Source organism: Panulirus ornatus, chromosome 21, assembly GCF_036320965.1.
Source record: "Panulirus ornatus isolate Po-2019 chromosome 21, ASM3632096v1, whole genome shotgun sequence".
Lineage (NCBI taxonomy): Eukaryota > Metazoa > Arthropoda > Malacostraca > Decapoda > Palinuridae > Panulirus > Panulirus ornatus.
Genome location: NC_092244.1, coordinates 19,254,369 through 19,269,102, shown reverse-complemented (window position 1 = coordinate 19,269,102; position 14,734 = coordinate 19,254,369). Strand labels below are relative to the sequence as shown.

General features: G+C 42.3%; 1 protein-coding gene across 6 annotated transcripts in view; it reads left to right on the top strand.

Annotated features, from left to right (window-relative positions):
* LOC139756395 (uncharacterized) overlaps nucleotides 1–14,734 on the top strand; it is a 665,354-nt gene that overhangs the window by 325,234 nt on the left and 325,386 nt on the right. For all 6 annotated transcript variants that reach the window (XR_011714330.1, XR_011714331.1, XM_071675809.1 and 3 more), the window contains one exon: nucleotides 7,753–8,032. Coding sequence is in view for 4 of the 6 variants with exons in the window: in XM_071675809.1 (XP_071531910.1) it covers nucleotides 7,753–8,032 (280 nt within the window). In the remaining 2 variants the exon portion in view is untranslated. The remainder of the gene's footprint in view (nucleotides 1–7,752; nucleotides 8,033–14,734) is intronic.

Below are 14,734 nucleotides of genomic sequence, written 5' to 3'. Positions count from 1 at the left end.
TTGTTGTATGCCATTGATTGTACATTTGTATACAAAATTGTTTTTTTATTGTGATTTGTTTTTATACATGACAGTTTTGGTAAACATACACTCTGTTTGTGCTGGATTATGCCTGCATGTTGCTACACCATGAGTGAAAAGTCACCATCCATGATGTTGTACCATCCTTAGTAGATGAAAATGAGTAAACATGACAAAGAACTGATTGCTCCAAAGAAATCCAGCGTGTACTTGTTCCTGATTGGAGTGCAGCCTTGAAGCAGCAAGAGTCATATAAAAGGGGCCCTGGGGTTTTATGTTTAATTGAAATTTCCAAAAAAAGAAAAGAAAAAAATGGTTCATAAACGTGATGAGTGGTGGGATGAAGATGTAACTTTGTTAGTGAAAGAGAAAAGAGAGCTGTTTGGACGATACTTACAAGGAAGGAAAGCAAATGACTGGTAGATGTGTGATAGGAAGCGTCAGGAAGTCAAGAGGAAAGTGCAGGGGTTGAAAGAGATGGCAAATGAGAGTTGGGGTGAGAGAGTATCAATTAACTTTAGGGTGAATAAAAAGATGTGTTGGAAGGAAATAATGTGCAAAAGACGAGAACAAATGGTAATGTCAGTGAGGGGGTGAAGGGAGCAATGGGGGAAGTGATCACATGTGGTGATGGAGTGAGTATTTTGAAGGATTTTTGAATATGTTTTGATGATAGAATGACAGATGTAGGGAGTTTTGGTCAGGATGGTGTGCGAAGTGAGAGACTCAAGGAGGGTGGTTTGGTGTAAAGAGAAGAGGTTGTAAAAGCCTTGCAGAAGATGAAATCTGGCAGAGCAGTGGGTGTGGTATTGCTGTTGAATTTATTAAGAAAGGGTGTGACTGTGTAGTTGATTGGTTGGTAAGGATATTCATGAATGTATATATCATAGTGAAGTGCCTGAGAATTGGCAGAACACATGTTTAGTGCCATTATACAAAGGCAAAGGGGATAAAGGTGAGTGTTCAAACTACAAAGGCATAAGTTTGTTGAGCATACCTGGAAAATTGTATGAGAGGGTATTGATTGAAAGGATGAAGGTGTGTACAGAGCAGCAGATTGGGGAGGAATGGTGTGGTTTGAAAAGTGGTAGAGGATGTGTGGATCAGGCATTTACTTTGAAGAATGTATATGAGAGGTACTTAGAAAAGCAGATGGATTTGTATGTGGCATTTATGGATCTGGAGAAGGCATATTATAGGGTTGATAGAGATGCTTTGTGGAAGGTATTAAGCTGTTAGAAGCAGAGAAGTTTCTACCAAGGGTTTAAGGCATGTGTAAGAGTAGGAAGAGAGGAGAGTGAATGGTTCTCAGTGAAGGTTGGTCTGCAGCAAGTGTGAGTGATGTCCTCATGTTTGTTTAATTTGTTTATAGATTGGGTGGTGAGGGAGGTAAATGTGAGAGTTTTGGAGAGTGGGGTTAGTATGCAGTTTGTTGGGGATGAGAACGCCTGGCAAGTGAGTCAGTTGTTGTTCTCTGATGATACAGCACTGGTGGCTAATTTGAGTGAGAATCTACAGAAGTTGGTGATTGAGTTTAGAAAAGTGTGTTAAAGGAGTAAATGTGAATAAAAGCAAGGTTATTAGGTTCAGTAGGGTTGAGAGGCAAGTTTATTGGGATGTAAGTTTGAATGGAGAAAAAGTGAAGTATGGCCTTGGCAGCGAATGGATCCTTGGAAGCGAAAGTGAGTCAAAGGAAGGGGGAGGTGATGTAGTTTTCAGAGTGATGAAGAATGTGCGGAAGAGAGAGTGTTATCTTGGAGAGTACAGTTTGGAATGTTTGAAGGAATAGAAGTCCCAACAATATTTTATGGTTGCAAGGCATGGGCTTTAGGAGGAGGATTGATGTGTTGGAAAGGAAATGTTTGAGGATAAAATGTGGTGTGAGGCGGTTTGATTGAGTAAGTAATGAAAGCATAAGAGATATGTGTGGTAATGAATGTGGTTGTGAGGGCAGAAGAGGGTGTGTTGAAATAGTTTGGACATATGGAGAGAATGAGTGAGGAAAGGTTGACAGAGAGGTGGAGGGAAGGAGAAGCAGGAGACTAAGTTGGAATTGGAAGGATGGAGTGACTAGGGCCTGAACATGCAGGAGAGTAAAAGACATTCATGAAATGGAGTGAAACAATGTGATATACTGGGGTCAACATTCTATCAGTGGACTGAAACAGAGCATATGAAACATATGGGGTAAACCATGGAAAGGTTTGTGGGGCCTGGATGTAGAGAGGGAGCAGTGGTTTTGGTGCTTTACTCATGACAGCTAGAGACTGAGTGTGAGTGGAAATGGCCTTTTTTTCGCCTTTTTCCTGGCGCTACCTCACTGGCGCTGGGAATAGATGAAGAGCAGATGAATATGTACATGTGTATATATGTTTATGTATTTGTATGCATATGTATGCATGTATGTATATGTAAGTATGAATGTATACGTTGATATATGTACATGTGATAAAAAGAGTGTAGTTGAGAGAGCAGAAGAGTGTGTGTTAAAACGGTTTGAACACATGGAGAGAATGAGTGAGGAAAGATTGACAAAGGATATATGTCAGAGGTGGAGGGAAGGAGGACAAGCAGGAGACCAAATTGGAGGTGGAAGGATAGAGTAAGAAAAGATTTTAAGGGATCGGGTCTGGAACATACAGGAGGGTGATAGGTGTTCAAGGAATAGAGTGAATTGGAATGATGTATACTGGGGTCGACGTGCTGTCAATGTGGATCGGGTCCGGAACATACAGGAGGGTGATAGGTGTTCAAGGAATAGAGTGAATTGGAATGATGTTGTATACTGGGGTCAACATGCTGTCAATGGATTGAACCAGGGCATGTGAAGCGTCTGAGGTAAACCATGGAAAGGTCTGTGGGGCCTGGCTGTGGAAAGGGAGCTGTGGTTTCAGTGCATTACACATGACGGCTGGAGACTGAGTGTGAGTGAATGTGGCATTTTTTGTATATTTCTGTTGCTGCCTCGCTGGAGGGGGGATGGGATTGCTATTTCATGTGTGGCAGGGTGGTGATGGGAATGGATTAAGGTAGCAAGTATGAATATGTACATGTTTATGTGTGTATATGTCTGTTTATCTATATGTATGTTTACATTGTAATTTTTTTTTTTTTTTTTCTGCCGCTGTCTCACGCGCTTGCGAGGTAGCACAAGGAAACAGAAGAAAGAAATGGCCCAACCCACCCCCATACACATGTATATACATACATGTCCACACACGCAAATATACATACCCATACATCTCAATGTACACATATATATACACACACAGACACATACATATATACACATGCACACAATTCACACTCTGCCTATATTCATTCCCATCGCCACCTCGCCACAACCGGAATAACATCCCCCTCACCCCTCATGTGTGCGAGGTAGTGCTAGGAAAAGACAACAAAGGCCCCATTCGTTCACACTCAGTCTCTAGCTGTCATGCAATAATGCCCGAAACCACAGCTCCCTTTCCACATCCAGGCCCCACAGAACTTTCCATGGTTTACCCCAGACGCTTCACATGCCCTGATTCAATCCATTGACAGCATGTCGACCCCAGTATACCACATCGATCCAATTCAATCTATTCCTTGCCCGCCTTTCACCCTCCTGCATGTTCAGGCCCCGATCACTCAAAATCTTTTTCACTCCATCTTTCCACCTCCAATTTGGTCTCCCACTTCTCCTCGTTCCCTCCACCTCCGACACATATATCCTCTTGGTCAATCTTTCCTCACTCATTCTCTCCATGTGCCCAAACCATTGATATTTACAAGAACTAATTCTCATGGTAAACTGAAAAGTTTGCTAAGAGTAAAAAAGAAAAATGTTCTAAAATTTTTTTTTATGTTGGAGGCTTCATTTTTTTTTTTGCTTCACCCCCCTTAAAAATCATAAAAAATCCCATATATATATATATATATATATTTTTTTTTTTTGCCACTGTCTCCCGCGTTTGCGAGGTAGCGCAAGGAAACAGACGAAAGAAATGGCCCAACCCACCCCCATACACATGTATATACATACGTCCACACATGCAAATATACATACCTACACAGCTTTCCATGGTTTACCGAAGACGCTTCACATGCCCTGATTCAATCCACTGACAGCACGTCAACCCCGGTATACCACATCGATCCAATTCACTCTATTCCTTGCCCTCCTTTCACCCTCCTGCATGTTCAGGCCCCGATCACAAAAATCTTTTTCACTCTATCTTTCCACCTCCAATTTGGTCTCCCACTTCTCCTCGTTCCCTCCACCTCCGACACATATATCCTCTTGGTCAATCTTTCCTCACTCATTCTCTCCATGTGCCCAAACCATTTCAAAACACCCTCTTCTGCTCTCTCAACCATGCTCTTTTTATTTCCACACATCTCTCTTACCCTTACGTTACTTACTCGATCAAACCACCTCACACCACACATTGTCCTCAAACATCTCATTTCCAGCACATCCATCCTCCTGCGCACAACTCTATCCATAGCCCACGCCTCGCAACCATACAACATTGTTGGGACCACTATTCCTTCAAACATACCCATTTTTGCTTTCCGAGATAATGTTCTCGACTTCCACGCATTCTTCAAGGCTCCCAGGATTTTCGCCCCCTCCCCCACCCTATGATCCACTTCCGCTTCCATGGTTCCATCCGCTGCCAGATCCACTCCCAGATATCTAAAACAATTTACTTCTTCCAGTTTTTCTCCATTCAAACTTACCTCCCAATTGACTTGACCCTCAACCCTACTGTACCTAATAACCTTGCTCTTATTCACATTTACTCTTAACTTTCTTCTTTCACACACTTTACCAAACTCAGTATAGGTATGTATATGTGCGTGTGTGGGCGTTTATTTATATGCATGGGTATGTGGGTGGGTTGGGCCATTCTTTCATCTGTTTCCTTGCACTACCTAAGCTAACACAGGAGATGGCGATTAAGTATAATAGATATAGATTAATGAATAATAATGATATATATATATGTATATGTATGTGAGAACAAAGGACGTAGGGGGAGTGGGGGAGGAATGGGATATATTTAGGGAAGCAGTGATGGCTTGCGCAGAAGATGCTTGTAGCATGAGAAGCGTGGGAGGTGGGCAGATTAGAAAGGGTAGTGAGTGGTGGGATGAAGAAGTAAGATTATTAGTGAGAGAGAAGAGAGAGGCATTTGGACGTGTTTTGCAGGGAAATAGTGCAAATGACTGGGAGATGTATAAAAGAAAGAGGCAGGAGGTCTAGAGAAGGGTGCAAGAGGTGAAAAAGAGGGCAAATGAGAGTTGGGATGAGAGAGTATAATTAAATTTTAGGGAGAATGAAAAGATGTTTTGGAAGGAGGTAAATAAAGTGCGTAAGACAAGAGAACAAATGGGAACATCGGTGAAGGTGGCAAATGCGGAGTTAATAACAAGTAGTGGTGATGTGAGAAGATGGAGTGAGTATTTTGAAGGTTTGTTTAATGTGTTAAATGATAGTGTGATAGATGTAAGGTGTTTTAGTCGAGGTGGTGTGCGAAGTGAGAGGGTTAGGGAGAATGATTTGATAAACAGAGAAGAGGTAGTGAAAGCTTTGCAGAAGATGAAAGCCAGCAAGGCAGTGGATTTGGATGGTATTGCAATGGAATTTATTAAAAAAGGGTGTGACTGTGTTGTTTACTGGTTGGTAAGGATATTTAATGTATGTATGGCTCATGGTGAGGTGCCTGATGATTGGCAGAATGCTTGCATGTACCATTGTACAAAGGCAAAGGGGATAAAAGTGAGTGTTCAAATTACAGAGGTATAAGTTGGTTGAGTATTCCTGGTAAATTATATGGGAGGGTATTGATTGAAAGGGTGATGGCATGTACAGAGCATCAGATTGGGGAAGAGCAGTGTGGTTTCAGAAGTGGTAGAGGATGTGTGTATCAGGTATTCGCTTTGAAGAATGTATGTGAGAAATACTTAGAAAAACAATTGGATTTGTATGTAGCATTTATGGATCTGGAGAAGGTATATGATAGAGTTGATAGAGATGTTCTGTGGAAGGTATTCAGAGTATATGGTGAGGGAGGCAAGTTGCTAGAAGCAGTGAAAAGTTTTTATTGAGGATGTAAGGCATTTGTACGGGTAGGAAGAGAGGAAAGTGATTGGTTCTCAGTGAATGTCGGTTTGCAGCCGGGGTGCGTGATGTCTCCATGGTTGTTTAATTTGTTTATGGATGGGGTTGTTAGTGAGGTGAATGCAAGAGTTTTAGAGAGAGGAGCAAGTATGCAGTCGGTTGTGGATGAGTGGGCTTGGGGAGTGAGTTAGTTTTTGTTTCCTGATGATGCAGTGCTGGTGGCTGATTCGGATGAGAAACTGCAGAAGCTAGTGACTGAGTTTGGTAAAGTGTGTGAAAGAAGAAAATTGAGAGTAAATGTGAGTAAGAGCAAGTTATTAGGTACAGTAGGGTTGAAAGACAAGTCAATTGGGAGGTAAGTTTGAATGAATAAAAACTGGAGGAAGTGAAGTGTTTTAGATATCTTGAAGTGGATTTGGCATTGGATGGAATCATGGAAGCAGAAATGAGTTACAGGGTGGGGGAGGGGGCAATGGTTCTTGGAGCATTGAAAAATGTGTGGGGGGCGAGATCATTATCTCGAAAAGCAAAAATGGGTATGTTTGAAGAAATAGTGGTTCCAACAATGTTACATGGTTACGAGGCGTGGGCTATAGATGGAGTTGTGCGTAGGAGGGTGGATGTGCTGGAAATGAGATGTTTGAGGACAATATGTGGTGTGAGGTGGTTTGATCGAGTAAGTAATGAAAGGGTAAGAGAGATGTGTGGTAATAAAAAGAGTGTGGTTGAGAGAGCAGAAGAGGGTGTATTGAAATGGTTTGGTCACATGGAAAGAATGAGTGAGGAAAGATTGACCAAGAGGATATATGTGTCAGAGGTGGAGGGAACGAGGAGAAGTGGGAGACCAAATTGGAGTTGGAAGGATGGAGTGAAAAAGATTTTAAGCGATCGCGGCCTGAACATGCAGGAGGGTGAAAGGCGTGTAAGGAATAGAGTGAATTGGAACGATATGGTGTACCAGGGTCGACGTGCTGTCAATGGCTTGAACCAGGGCATGTGAAGCGTCTGGGGTAAACAATGGAAAGTTTTGTAGGGTGTTGATGTGTAAAGGAAGCTGTGGTTTCGGTGCATTGTGCATGAGAGCTAGAGACTGAGTGTGAATGAATGTGGCCTTTGTTGTCTTTTCTTAGCGCAACCTCTCGCGCATGCCGGTGGAGGGGGTTGTCATTTCATGTGTGGCGGGGTGGTGACGGGAATGAATAAAGGCAGTAAGTATGAATTATGTGCATGTGTATATATGTATATGTCTGTGTACGTATATATATGTATATGTTGAAATGTATAGGCATGTATATGTGCGTGTGTGGACGTGTATGTTTCTGCATGTGTATGTTGGTGGGTTGGGCCATTCTTTCATCTGTTTCCTTGCACTACCTTGCTGACGTGGGAGACAGCAACAGAGTATAATAGAAAAAAGAAATATATGTCCGTGTATGTATATATGTGTGTATGTGAGTGGATTGGTCTTTATTTGTCTGTTTCCTGGCACTATCTTTCTGACGCGGGAAATAGTGATCAAGTATGATATATTAATAGGTTGATAATATATGCAATGAATGAAAAAATCACATATTATTCAGTTGTTTAAAGATATTACTGTAATAACTTTGATTTCACAGGGGAAGAGTACTGCCCTAAGTACCTTTTACCGTATTGCACGGAATACTGCAACTCAGTGGCAACCTGATCCTGCTGGCCTAGAAGTGGATGAAAGATACTGGTCCTTAGTGGTCAGTGGCACCCACCATGTATGTGTTCTTTCTGCTAGCATTGACACCTCAGAACATGGTTATGGATTTCCTAGTCATCGAATGTCACCTTTAGCGAAACATCCATGGAATTTGAAAAATCTTTGCCAGAACCCCAACTCAATTCTTAGAAGTATGGGAACAATAGTAGGTAAGTGGATATTATACATTTGTCTTGATAGTTGTAGGGTTGTTGGTATGTGGCATACACTAACCAGAGAAGTTCAGTACTCTGTATGGGTGTCAGGATGGTTAGTGATTGAAATTAGCCAAGGAAAAGCTGTCTTTGACATTTCCTTACCAGGCTCAAGTAGCTGTCTTTTCTCCTCACTGCATCTACATGTGTGTTGCTGGTATCTATTATACACATCACACCTTCTCAAACACAGCACGTAACAACACAAAGTTCACTCAAACCTTTATTCTCTACACTAGCTTTACCTTCCGGTTACATAAAAATCATTGTGATACACCCTCGTTTGAATTTTTTTTTTGCAAATCAGATGGATGATTCCCAGGTGCCCTTAACCAACTTTAAGTGATTTGAGCCCATCTTATTTCTTTGGACACAGCTCCAGACTTGGCTCTTTCTGTGAATTTCTGCGTCAGTTGCTGTCTCACATCTAACTATCCTTCTGTAGAACACAATCTTTTCACTTTCATCTGATCTCTCTGAAATCTGTCAGTTTGAGGATACTTCACCTCTTCAGCATCAGATCTCTAACCTCAATCTTTACCATCTTTTCTGCTCCAAGAATAGTGTTTGTTCTTGGTATAAGACAAAAAATCCTGTTTGTTATTCCATGGATCTTTCTGAGTCTCCTAACTTTGATGTCAACTATCCTAACCTTTGCAAATTTTCCACCTGTTATCCCACCTGAACACTACTTTGACTATTGTTAGCTTGCTAGTCTTCACCTCTATTGAACACTGTACTCACATTTGTTAGATTACTAGCCACCACGGCTGGACATGTACCTAACTTTGTTCACTTACTGGCCCATCTGGATTATTTAAAATTTCTCAACCTTTTATAACTTTGCTTAATGTTTCGTATATATACCTCAGTTCCTAAACCATTTGACCTCCTGTGACAAAGGATTTCGCTCTACATATCCACATGCTGATATCCTCTATGTAGGGGATTTCAGTGTTCACCTCAAGGATTGGTTAGGTTCTGCCTGGAACAAATCCAGCAGAGCTAAGGCCCTTTCTCCCGCCCTTCTTAAAAATCTAGAGCAAATAATCCGACACACAACATAAGTTCCCAACCATCACAGCCACTGTCCCAACACTCTTGACTCCATTTTTTTTGTTTTATTTCTGAATCCTCCCACTGTTTGGTGTAGACTTGTGGGACCATTTTAGTCATGATAGATCTCTGTATGCTAGGGATGGTCTTCGCTTAAATGGAATAGGGAAACCCTGCCTTGTCAGAGCACTGGATGAGAATATTAGGCCTTTTTTTGACAGAGATAAACAATCTAGAGAGCAAATCATGCTCTAACTGATGAAGGAACTAGGGGAGTCGGGGAGGGTAAGGGAGTAGCTGTTGGGAGTAGGTAGGTGTAGGGGAATCTGAGTGTGAACAGGATCTGAGGAACAAGGTAGAGGATGGATGAAGGGTCAGTCTTTTCTTTGTCCTCCTGTAAGAAGACAGCACCAGGTCCTGCATTACTGGCATCTACAGCCTGCAAAATTGAACTGTTACGAATTATGTCTTTTAACTGATGGAAAGCCGTCTTACATAGCTCATCCCAAACATATATTACATCTTTCTTCAGTAAATCTTAAAAGGGAGCTATGATAGTGGCAAAGTTAATAAAGAACATACTGTAGTATCCAACCATACCCATGAAACATCTCAGTTCTTTTCTAGATTGAGGGGCACATCTTGGGGCTAAAGCTTGGACCTTTATTGTTTTTTTTTTTTTTTTTTTTTGCTTTGTCGCTGTCTCCCGCGTTTGCGAGGTAGCGCAAGGAAACAGACGAATGAAATGGCCCAACCCACCCCCATACACATGCCTTGATTCAATCCACTGACCGCACGTCAACCCCGGTATACCACATCGCTCCAATTCACTCTATTCTTTGCCCTCCTTTCACCCTCCTGCATGTTCAGGCCCCGATCACACAAAATCTTTTTCACTCCATCTTTCCACCTCCAATTTGGTCTCCCTCTTCTCCTCGTTCCCTCCACCTCCGACACATATATCCTCTTGGTCAATCTTTCCTCACTCATTCTCTCCATGTGACCAAACCATTTCAAAACACCCTCTTCTGCTCTCTCAACCACACTCTTTTTATTTCCACACATCTCTCTTACCCTTACGTTACTTACTCGATCAAACCACCTCACACCACACATTGTCCTCAAACATCTCATTTCCAGCACATCCATCCTCCTGCGCACAACTCTATCCATAGTCCACGCCTCGCAACCATACAACATTGTTGGAACCACTATTCCTTCAAACATACCCATTTTTGCTTTCCGAGATAATGTTCTCGACTTCCACACATTCTTCAAGGCTCCCAGAATTTTCGCCCCCTCCCCCACCCTATGATCCACTTCCGCTTCCATGGTTCCATCCGCTGCCAGATCCACTCCCAGATATCTAAAACACTTCACTTCCTCCAGTTTTTCTCCATTCAAACTCACCTCCCAATTGAATTGACCCTCAACCCTACTGTACCTAATAACCTTGCTCTTATTCACATTTACTCTTAACTTTCTTCTTTCACTCACTTTACCAAACTCAGTCACCAGCTTCTGCAGTTTCTCACATGAATCAGCCACCAGCGCTGTATCATCAGCGAACAACAACTGACTCACTTCCCAAGCTCTCTCATCCCCAACAGACTTCATACTTGCCCCTCTTTCCAAAACTCTTGCATTCACCTCCCTAACAACCCCATCCATAAACAAATTAAACAACCATGGAGACATCACACACCCCTGCCGCAAACCTACATTCACTGAGAACCAATCACTTTCCTCTCTTCCTGCACGTACACATGCCTTACATCCTCGATAAAAACTTTTCACTGCTTCTAACAACTTGCCTCCCACACCATATATTCTTAATACCTTCCACAGAGCATCTCTATCAACTCTATCATATGCCTTCTCAGATCCATAAATGCTACATACAAATCCATTTGTATTGTTGGTGAAACTAAATCATTTTCACTCCTTGCTATCCCGTTGACTCATTGGTTGTTGATGCAGAACCGGTGGGTTCCATTGGGCTTTGGTACATAGGTCACTGGCGAGCTCCACTATGACTGACACGGCATAACGAGATCGTGCTCCATATGTAGGTTAGTTCCTTCGGAAGGATGGTTGCTAATTGTGAACTTGCTCATTAAGGAACTTGTTTAATAGGCCGGGCATCTCCCACGTCTACATCATGACTTGTCAGTGAGGTCTGTCCAGGTATGTTTTGGCAGACCTTTGGGTGTGTTGACAGCAGGGCAGATATCTCCGTCCATTGCTTCTCTGGCAGGTGTGAGAGCTTTGCCTCCATCAGGTTCTCAGGTCTCCATGGCATCCATAGCTGGATTGTCCTCCTCGTCACACACAGCTGCCACTGGAAGGTGGGTCGTGCAAACCAGCACACTGCTTGAAAGAGGAAGAATCACGATTAAAATGTGGTTTGATACTTGGTTGGGATGATTGAGGCAACCTCTCGTCATTTGTCTCAAAGCTCCCCAATCGAGACCATTTGTCATACCAGATGTTCATTAGATCCGGGGTCTTTCTTAAATTCTCCTGAGACAAATCATCATCCTCTCCCACTAACTCTGGTTTGGATTCTACACCAGCAATGGTATCACACAGCTCTACTTCACTGGTTTCATTCTCAGAGGGTGTTCTCAGTTTCTCTGTCTTAACGGATTCCAGACCAGCAATGAAGGTATCACACAACTCCTCTTCACTGATCTTATTCTCAGAGGGTGGTTTCAATCTCTATGTCTCAATGGATTCCAGACCAGCAAAGAAGTTATCACACAACTCCACCTCACTGGTTTCATCCTCTGTCTCCTCATGCACATTGTCTGCCTTTCTATCTGTCATAGACCTGGAAACTGAACACACTAGGAATAGCTCTGGTACCCCTTCTTTGTCTTCGTGGACTCCACCAGTCTTACAGACAACACCAGCACTAGACTCATTTTTCCTTCTGCTAGGTCATTATTTAACACAGAGTCCACTCTTGAGACAGGCAACTTACCCACAATCCCCACAAGAGCAGGGCCTGTGAAAAGATCTGTTTCCACACACACATTAGCTAGTGGAGCTTGCTTGAACCTCCACAGCCCCACTAACAAGACTCGTTTTTCATACTCTCCCACAGGCACAAAACCCTCTCGCATCAGAGACTGCAGTCCACCAGAAGCATACAATACTGTCACCTCTTTTCTCACTCCACAACTTGGCACATAACCTTTAGACAGGAACGCACTGTAGTTCCCCCTAAATGGATCTGCAACTTTATGATATTACAGTCCCCATTAACACACTAACACACAATTACATCACTAGGTGTGTCCAAGGTTGAGACAAGACTTACTGGCCTACCTTCTGTAAAATCTCTGGATTCTTTCAGCCTGGTCCAGCACTCCCCCACCTGATGTCCAGCTTTGCCACGATGATAACATCTCCTAACCCTCCTAGGGCTGTTACTCCTACTTTTAGATTCATACGGCAAGCAGGCAGATTCAGGTGGGGTTATATCTTCATTAAATTTTCCCTTGCCATCAAACTCTTTGAGGTCTCTCCATACCAAGTTTGTGAGTCAGCATGTACTGATCTACTAGAAAAATCAGCCTTGTCAACAGACTTCGCTTCACTTTCAGCTGAATAACTCATCACTTGGAGGGGCACACTGGGCATACATTCCTCAAGTAACTTTAATTCTTTATGCTCCTCAAACTCACAAACTTGTTTGGAGCATAGCCACTGCATTAATGAATTGCCCTTTTCACGAAAATATTTTACATGTCTGGTCAGGGTTCTTATGCTTATTCCTAAACTTTTGTGTGTAAGCTTCTAGAATTATTTCAAAAGCTTTCAGCACAACATCCTTTACTACTTCATAATCACTAGACAGTGGTCACTAGACAGTGCTGTGAATGCAATCTGAGCCTTACAAAATTGACCAAAACTTTTTGGGCCAAGATAGATTATTGACCACATTTTCATACGGAAAAATGTAGATGTCATCTTCACGGAATTTTGATACATATCTCATGTGTTTCACAAGATTAATCTCTGGTATTGGCTTTGACTCGATCTGTTGTATTCTCTCTTGCTCCAAAGATAGCTTGGCATGTTCAAGCCTAGTATCTTCCATTTGTACCTGTGCATTAATCCTAGTTATTCAGTCTGTGCATTAAGTCTAGTCTGTTGTGTCTGTGCATTGTCTATTCTGTTGTGTCTGTGTGTGTGCACAAGTCTAGCTATTTTTAGTGTGAATTGCAGGTATTCAGGGTTAGCATTAAAACTACTAGTGAGCTGGGCGGGGGCTAAAACTTCTGCCAACCTCGATGGTGCATTGGTGTCATCAACACTTTCTTTGACATCAGGTTCACCTCCCTCTGCTCCAACCTCAGGCACAGTACCCCCTTACTACTTACCAACGAACTCATTTACTCCTTACCAACGAACTCATTTATTACCAAAGCCTCCAACTCTTCTCCATGAGCATTCTGGTCATACTCCAGTACTAAACTATCTGAAACAAGCCTCAACTCATAATTTGTTAAAGATTTAATATCACTTGGAGAAGACTCAGACCAACTGAAATCTTTCACTTCAGTCATTGATCAGTGACATGATTAACTATGAGGAAGAGGCTCTGTGAGGTAAGAAAATCCTAGCAAGGTTGTCAGTTTCTTGTTATGCAACATGGACAACGCCACTCTAAAGTTAGGGGATGAAATTGATCACAGAGATGAAAACTGTTTACATTAAAAGAAACAAATAATAAAGAGATTAGTTTTTACAGGGCACAAATAGTAACTTTGAACATAATCCAAGTAAGTTTTCAAACCAAGAAAACATTCCTCTACACACACACAATTATATGAATGATGATACTAGTACAGTTTACACATGGGTGAATGTGGACCAACTAAGTTAACAATAAATGCAGTATAGTACAATGCAATGGCTACAAATTATGGGCAAGAGAAAAATTACACTACTCACTCAGAAGTGAAGTGGTTTAGATATTTGGGAGTGGACTTAGCAGCGAACGGAGCCTTGGAAGCAGAAGTGAGTCACGGGGTGGGGTAGGGGGCAAAGGTTCTGGGAGCGATGAAGAATGTGTGGAAGGAGAGAATGTTATGTCAGAGAGCAAAAAGGGTATGCTTGAAGGAATAGTAGATCCAACAATATTATATGGTTGTAAGGCATGGGCTATAGGTAGAGTTGTATGGAGGAGGGTGGATGTGTTTGAAGTGGTGCGAGGTGGTTTGATCGAGTAAGCTATGAAAGGGTAAGAGAGATGTGTGGAAATAAAGAGAGTGTGGATGAGAGAGCAGAAGAGGTTGTGATGAAATGGTTTGGATGATGGAGAGAATAAGTGAGGAAAGATTGACAAAGATTGACAGAGGTGGAGGGAACAATGAGGAGTGGGAGAACAAATTGGAGGTGGAAGGATGGAGTGAAAAAGATTTTGAGCTAATGGGGCTTGAACATACAAGAGGATGAGAGGCATGCAAGAAATAGAGTGCATTGGAACGATGTGGTATATTGGGGTCGACATGCTGTCAGTGGACTGAACCAGGGCATGTGAAACGTCTGGAGTAAACCATGGAAAGGTTTGTGGGGCCTGGATGTGGA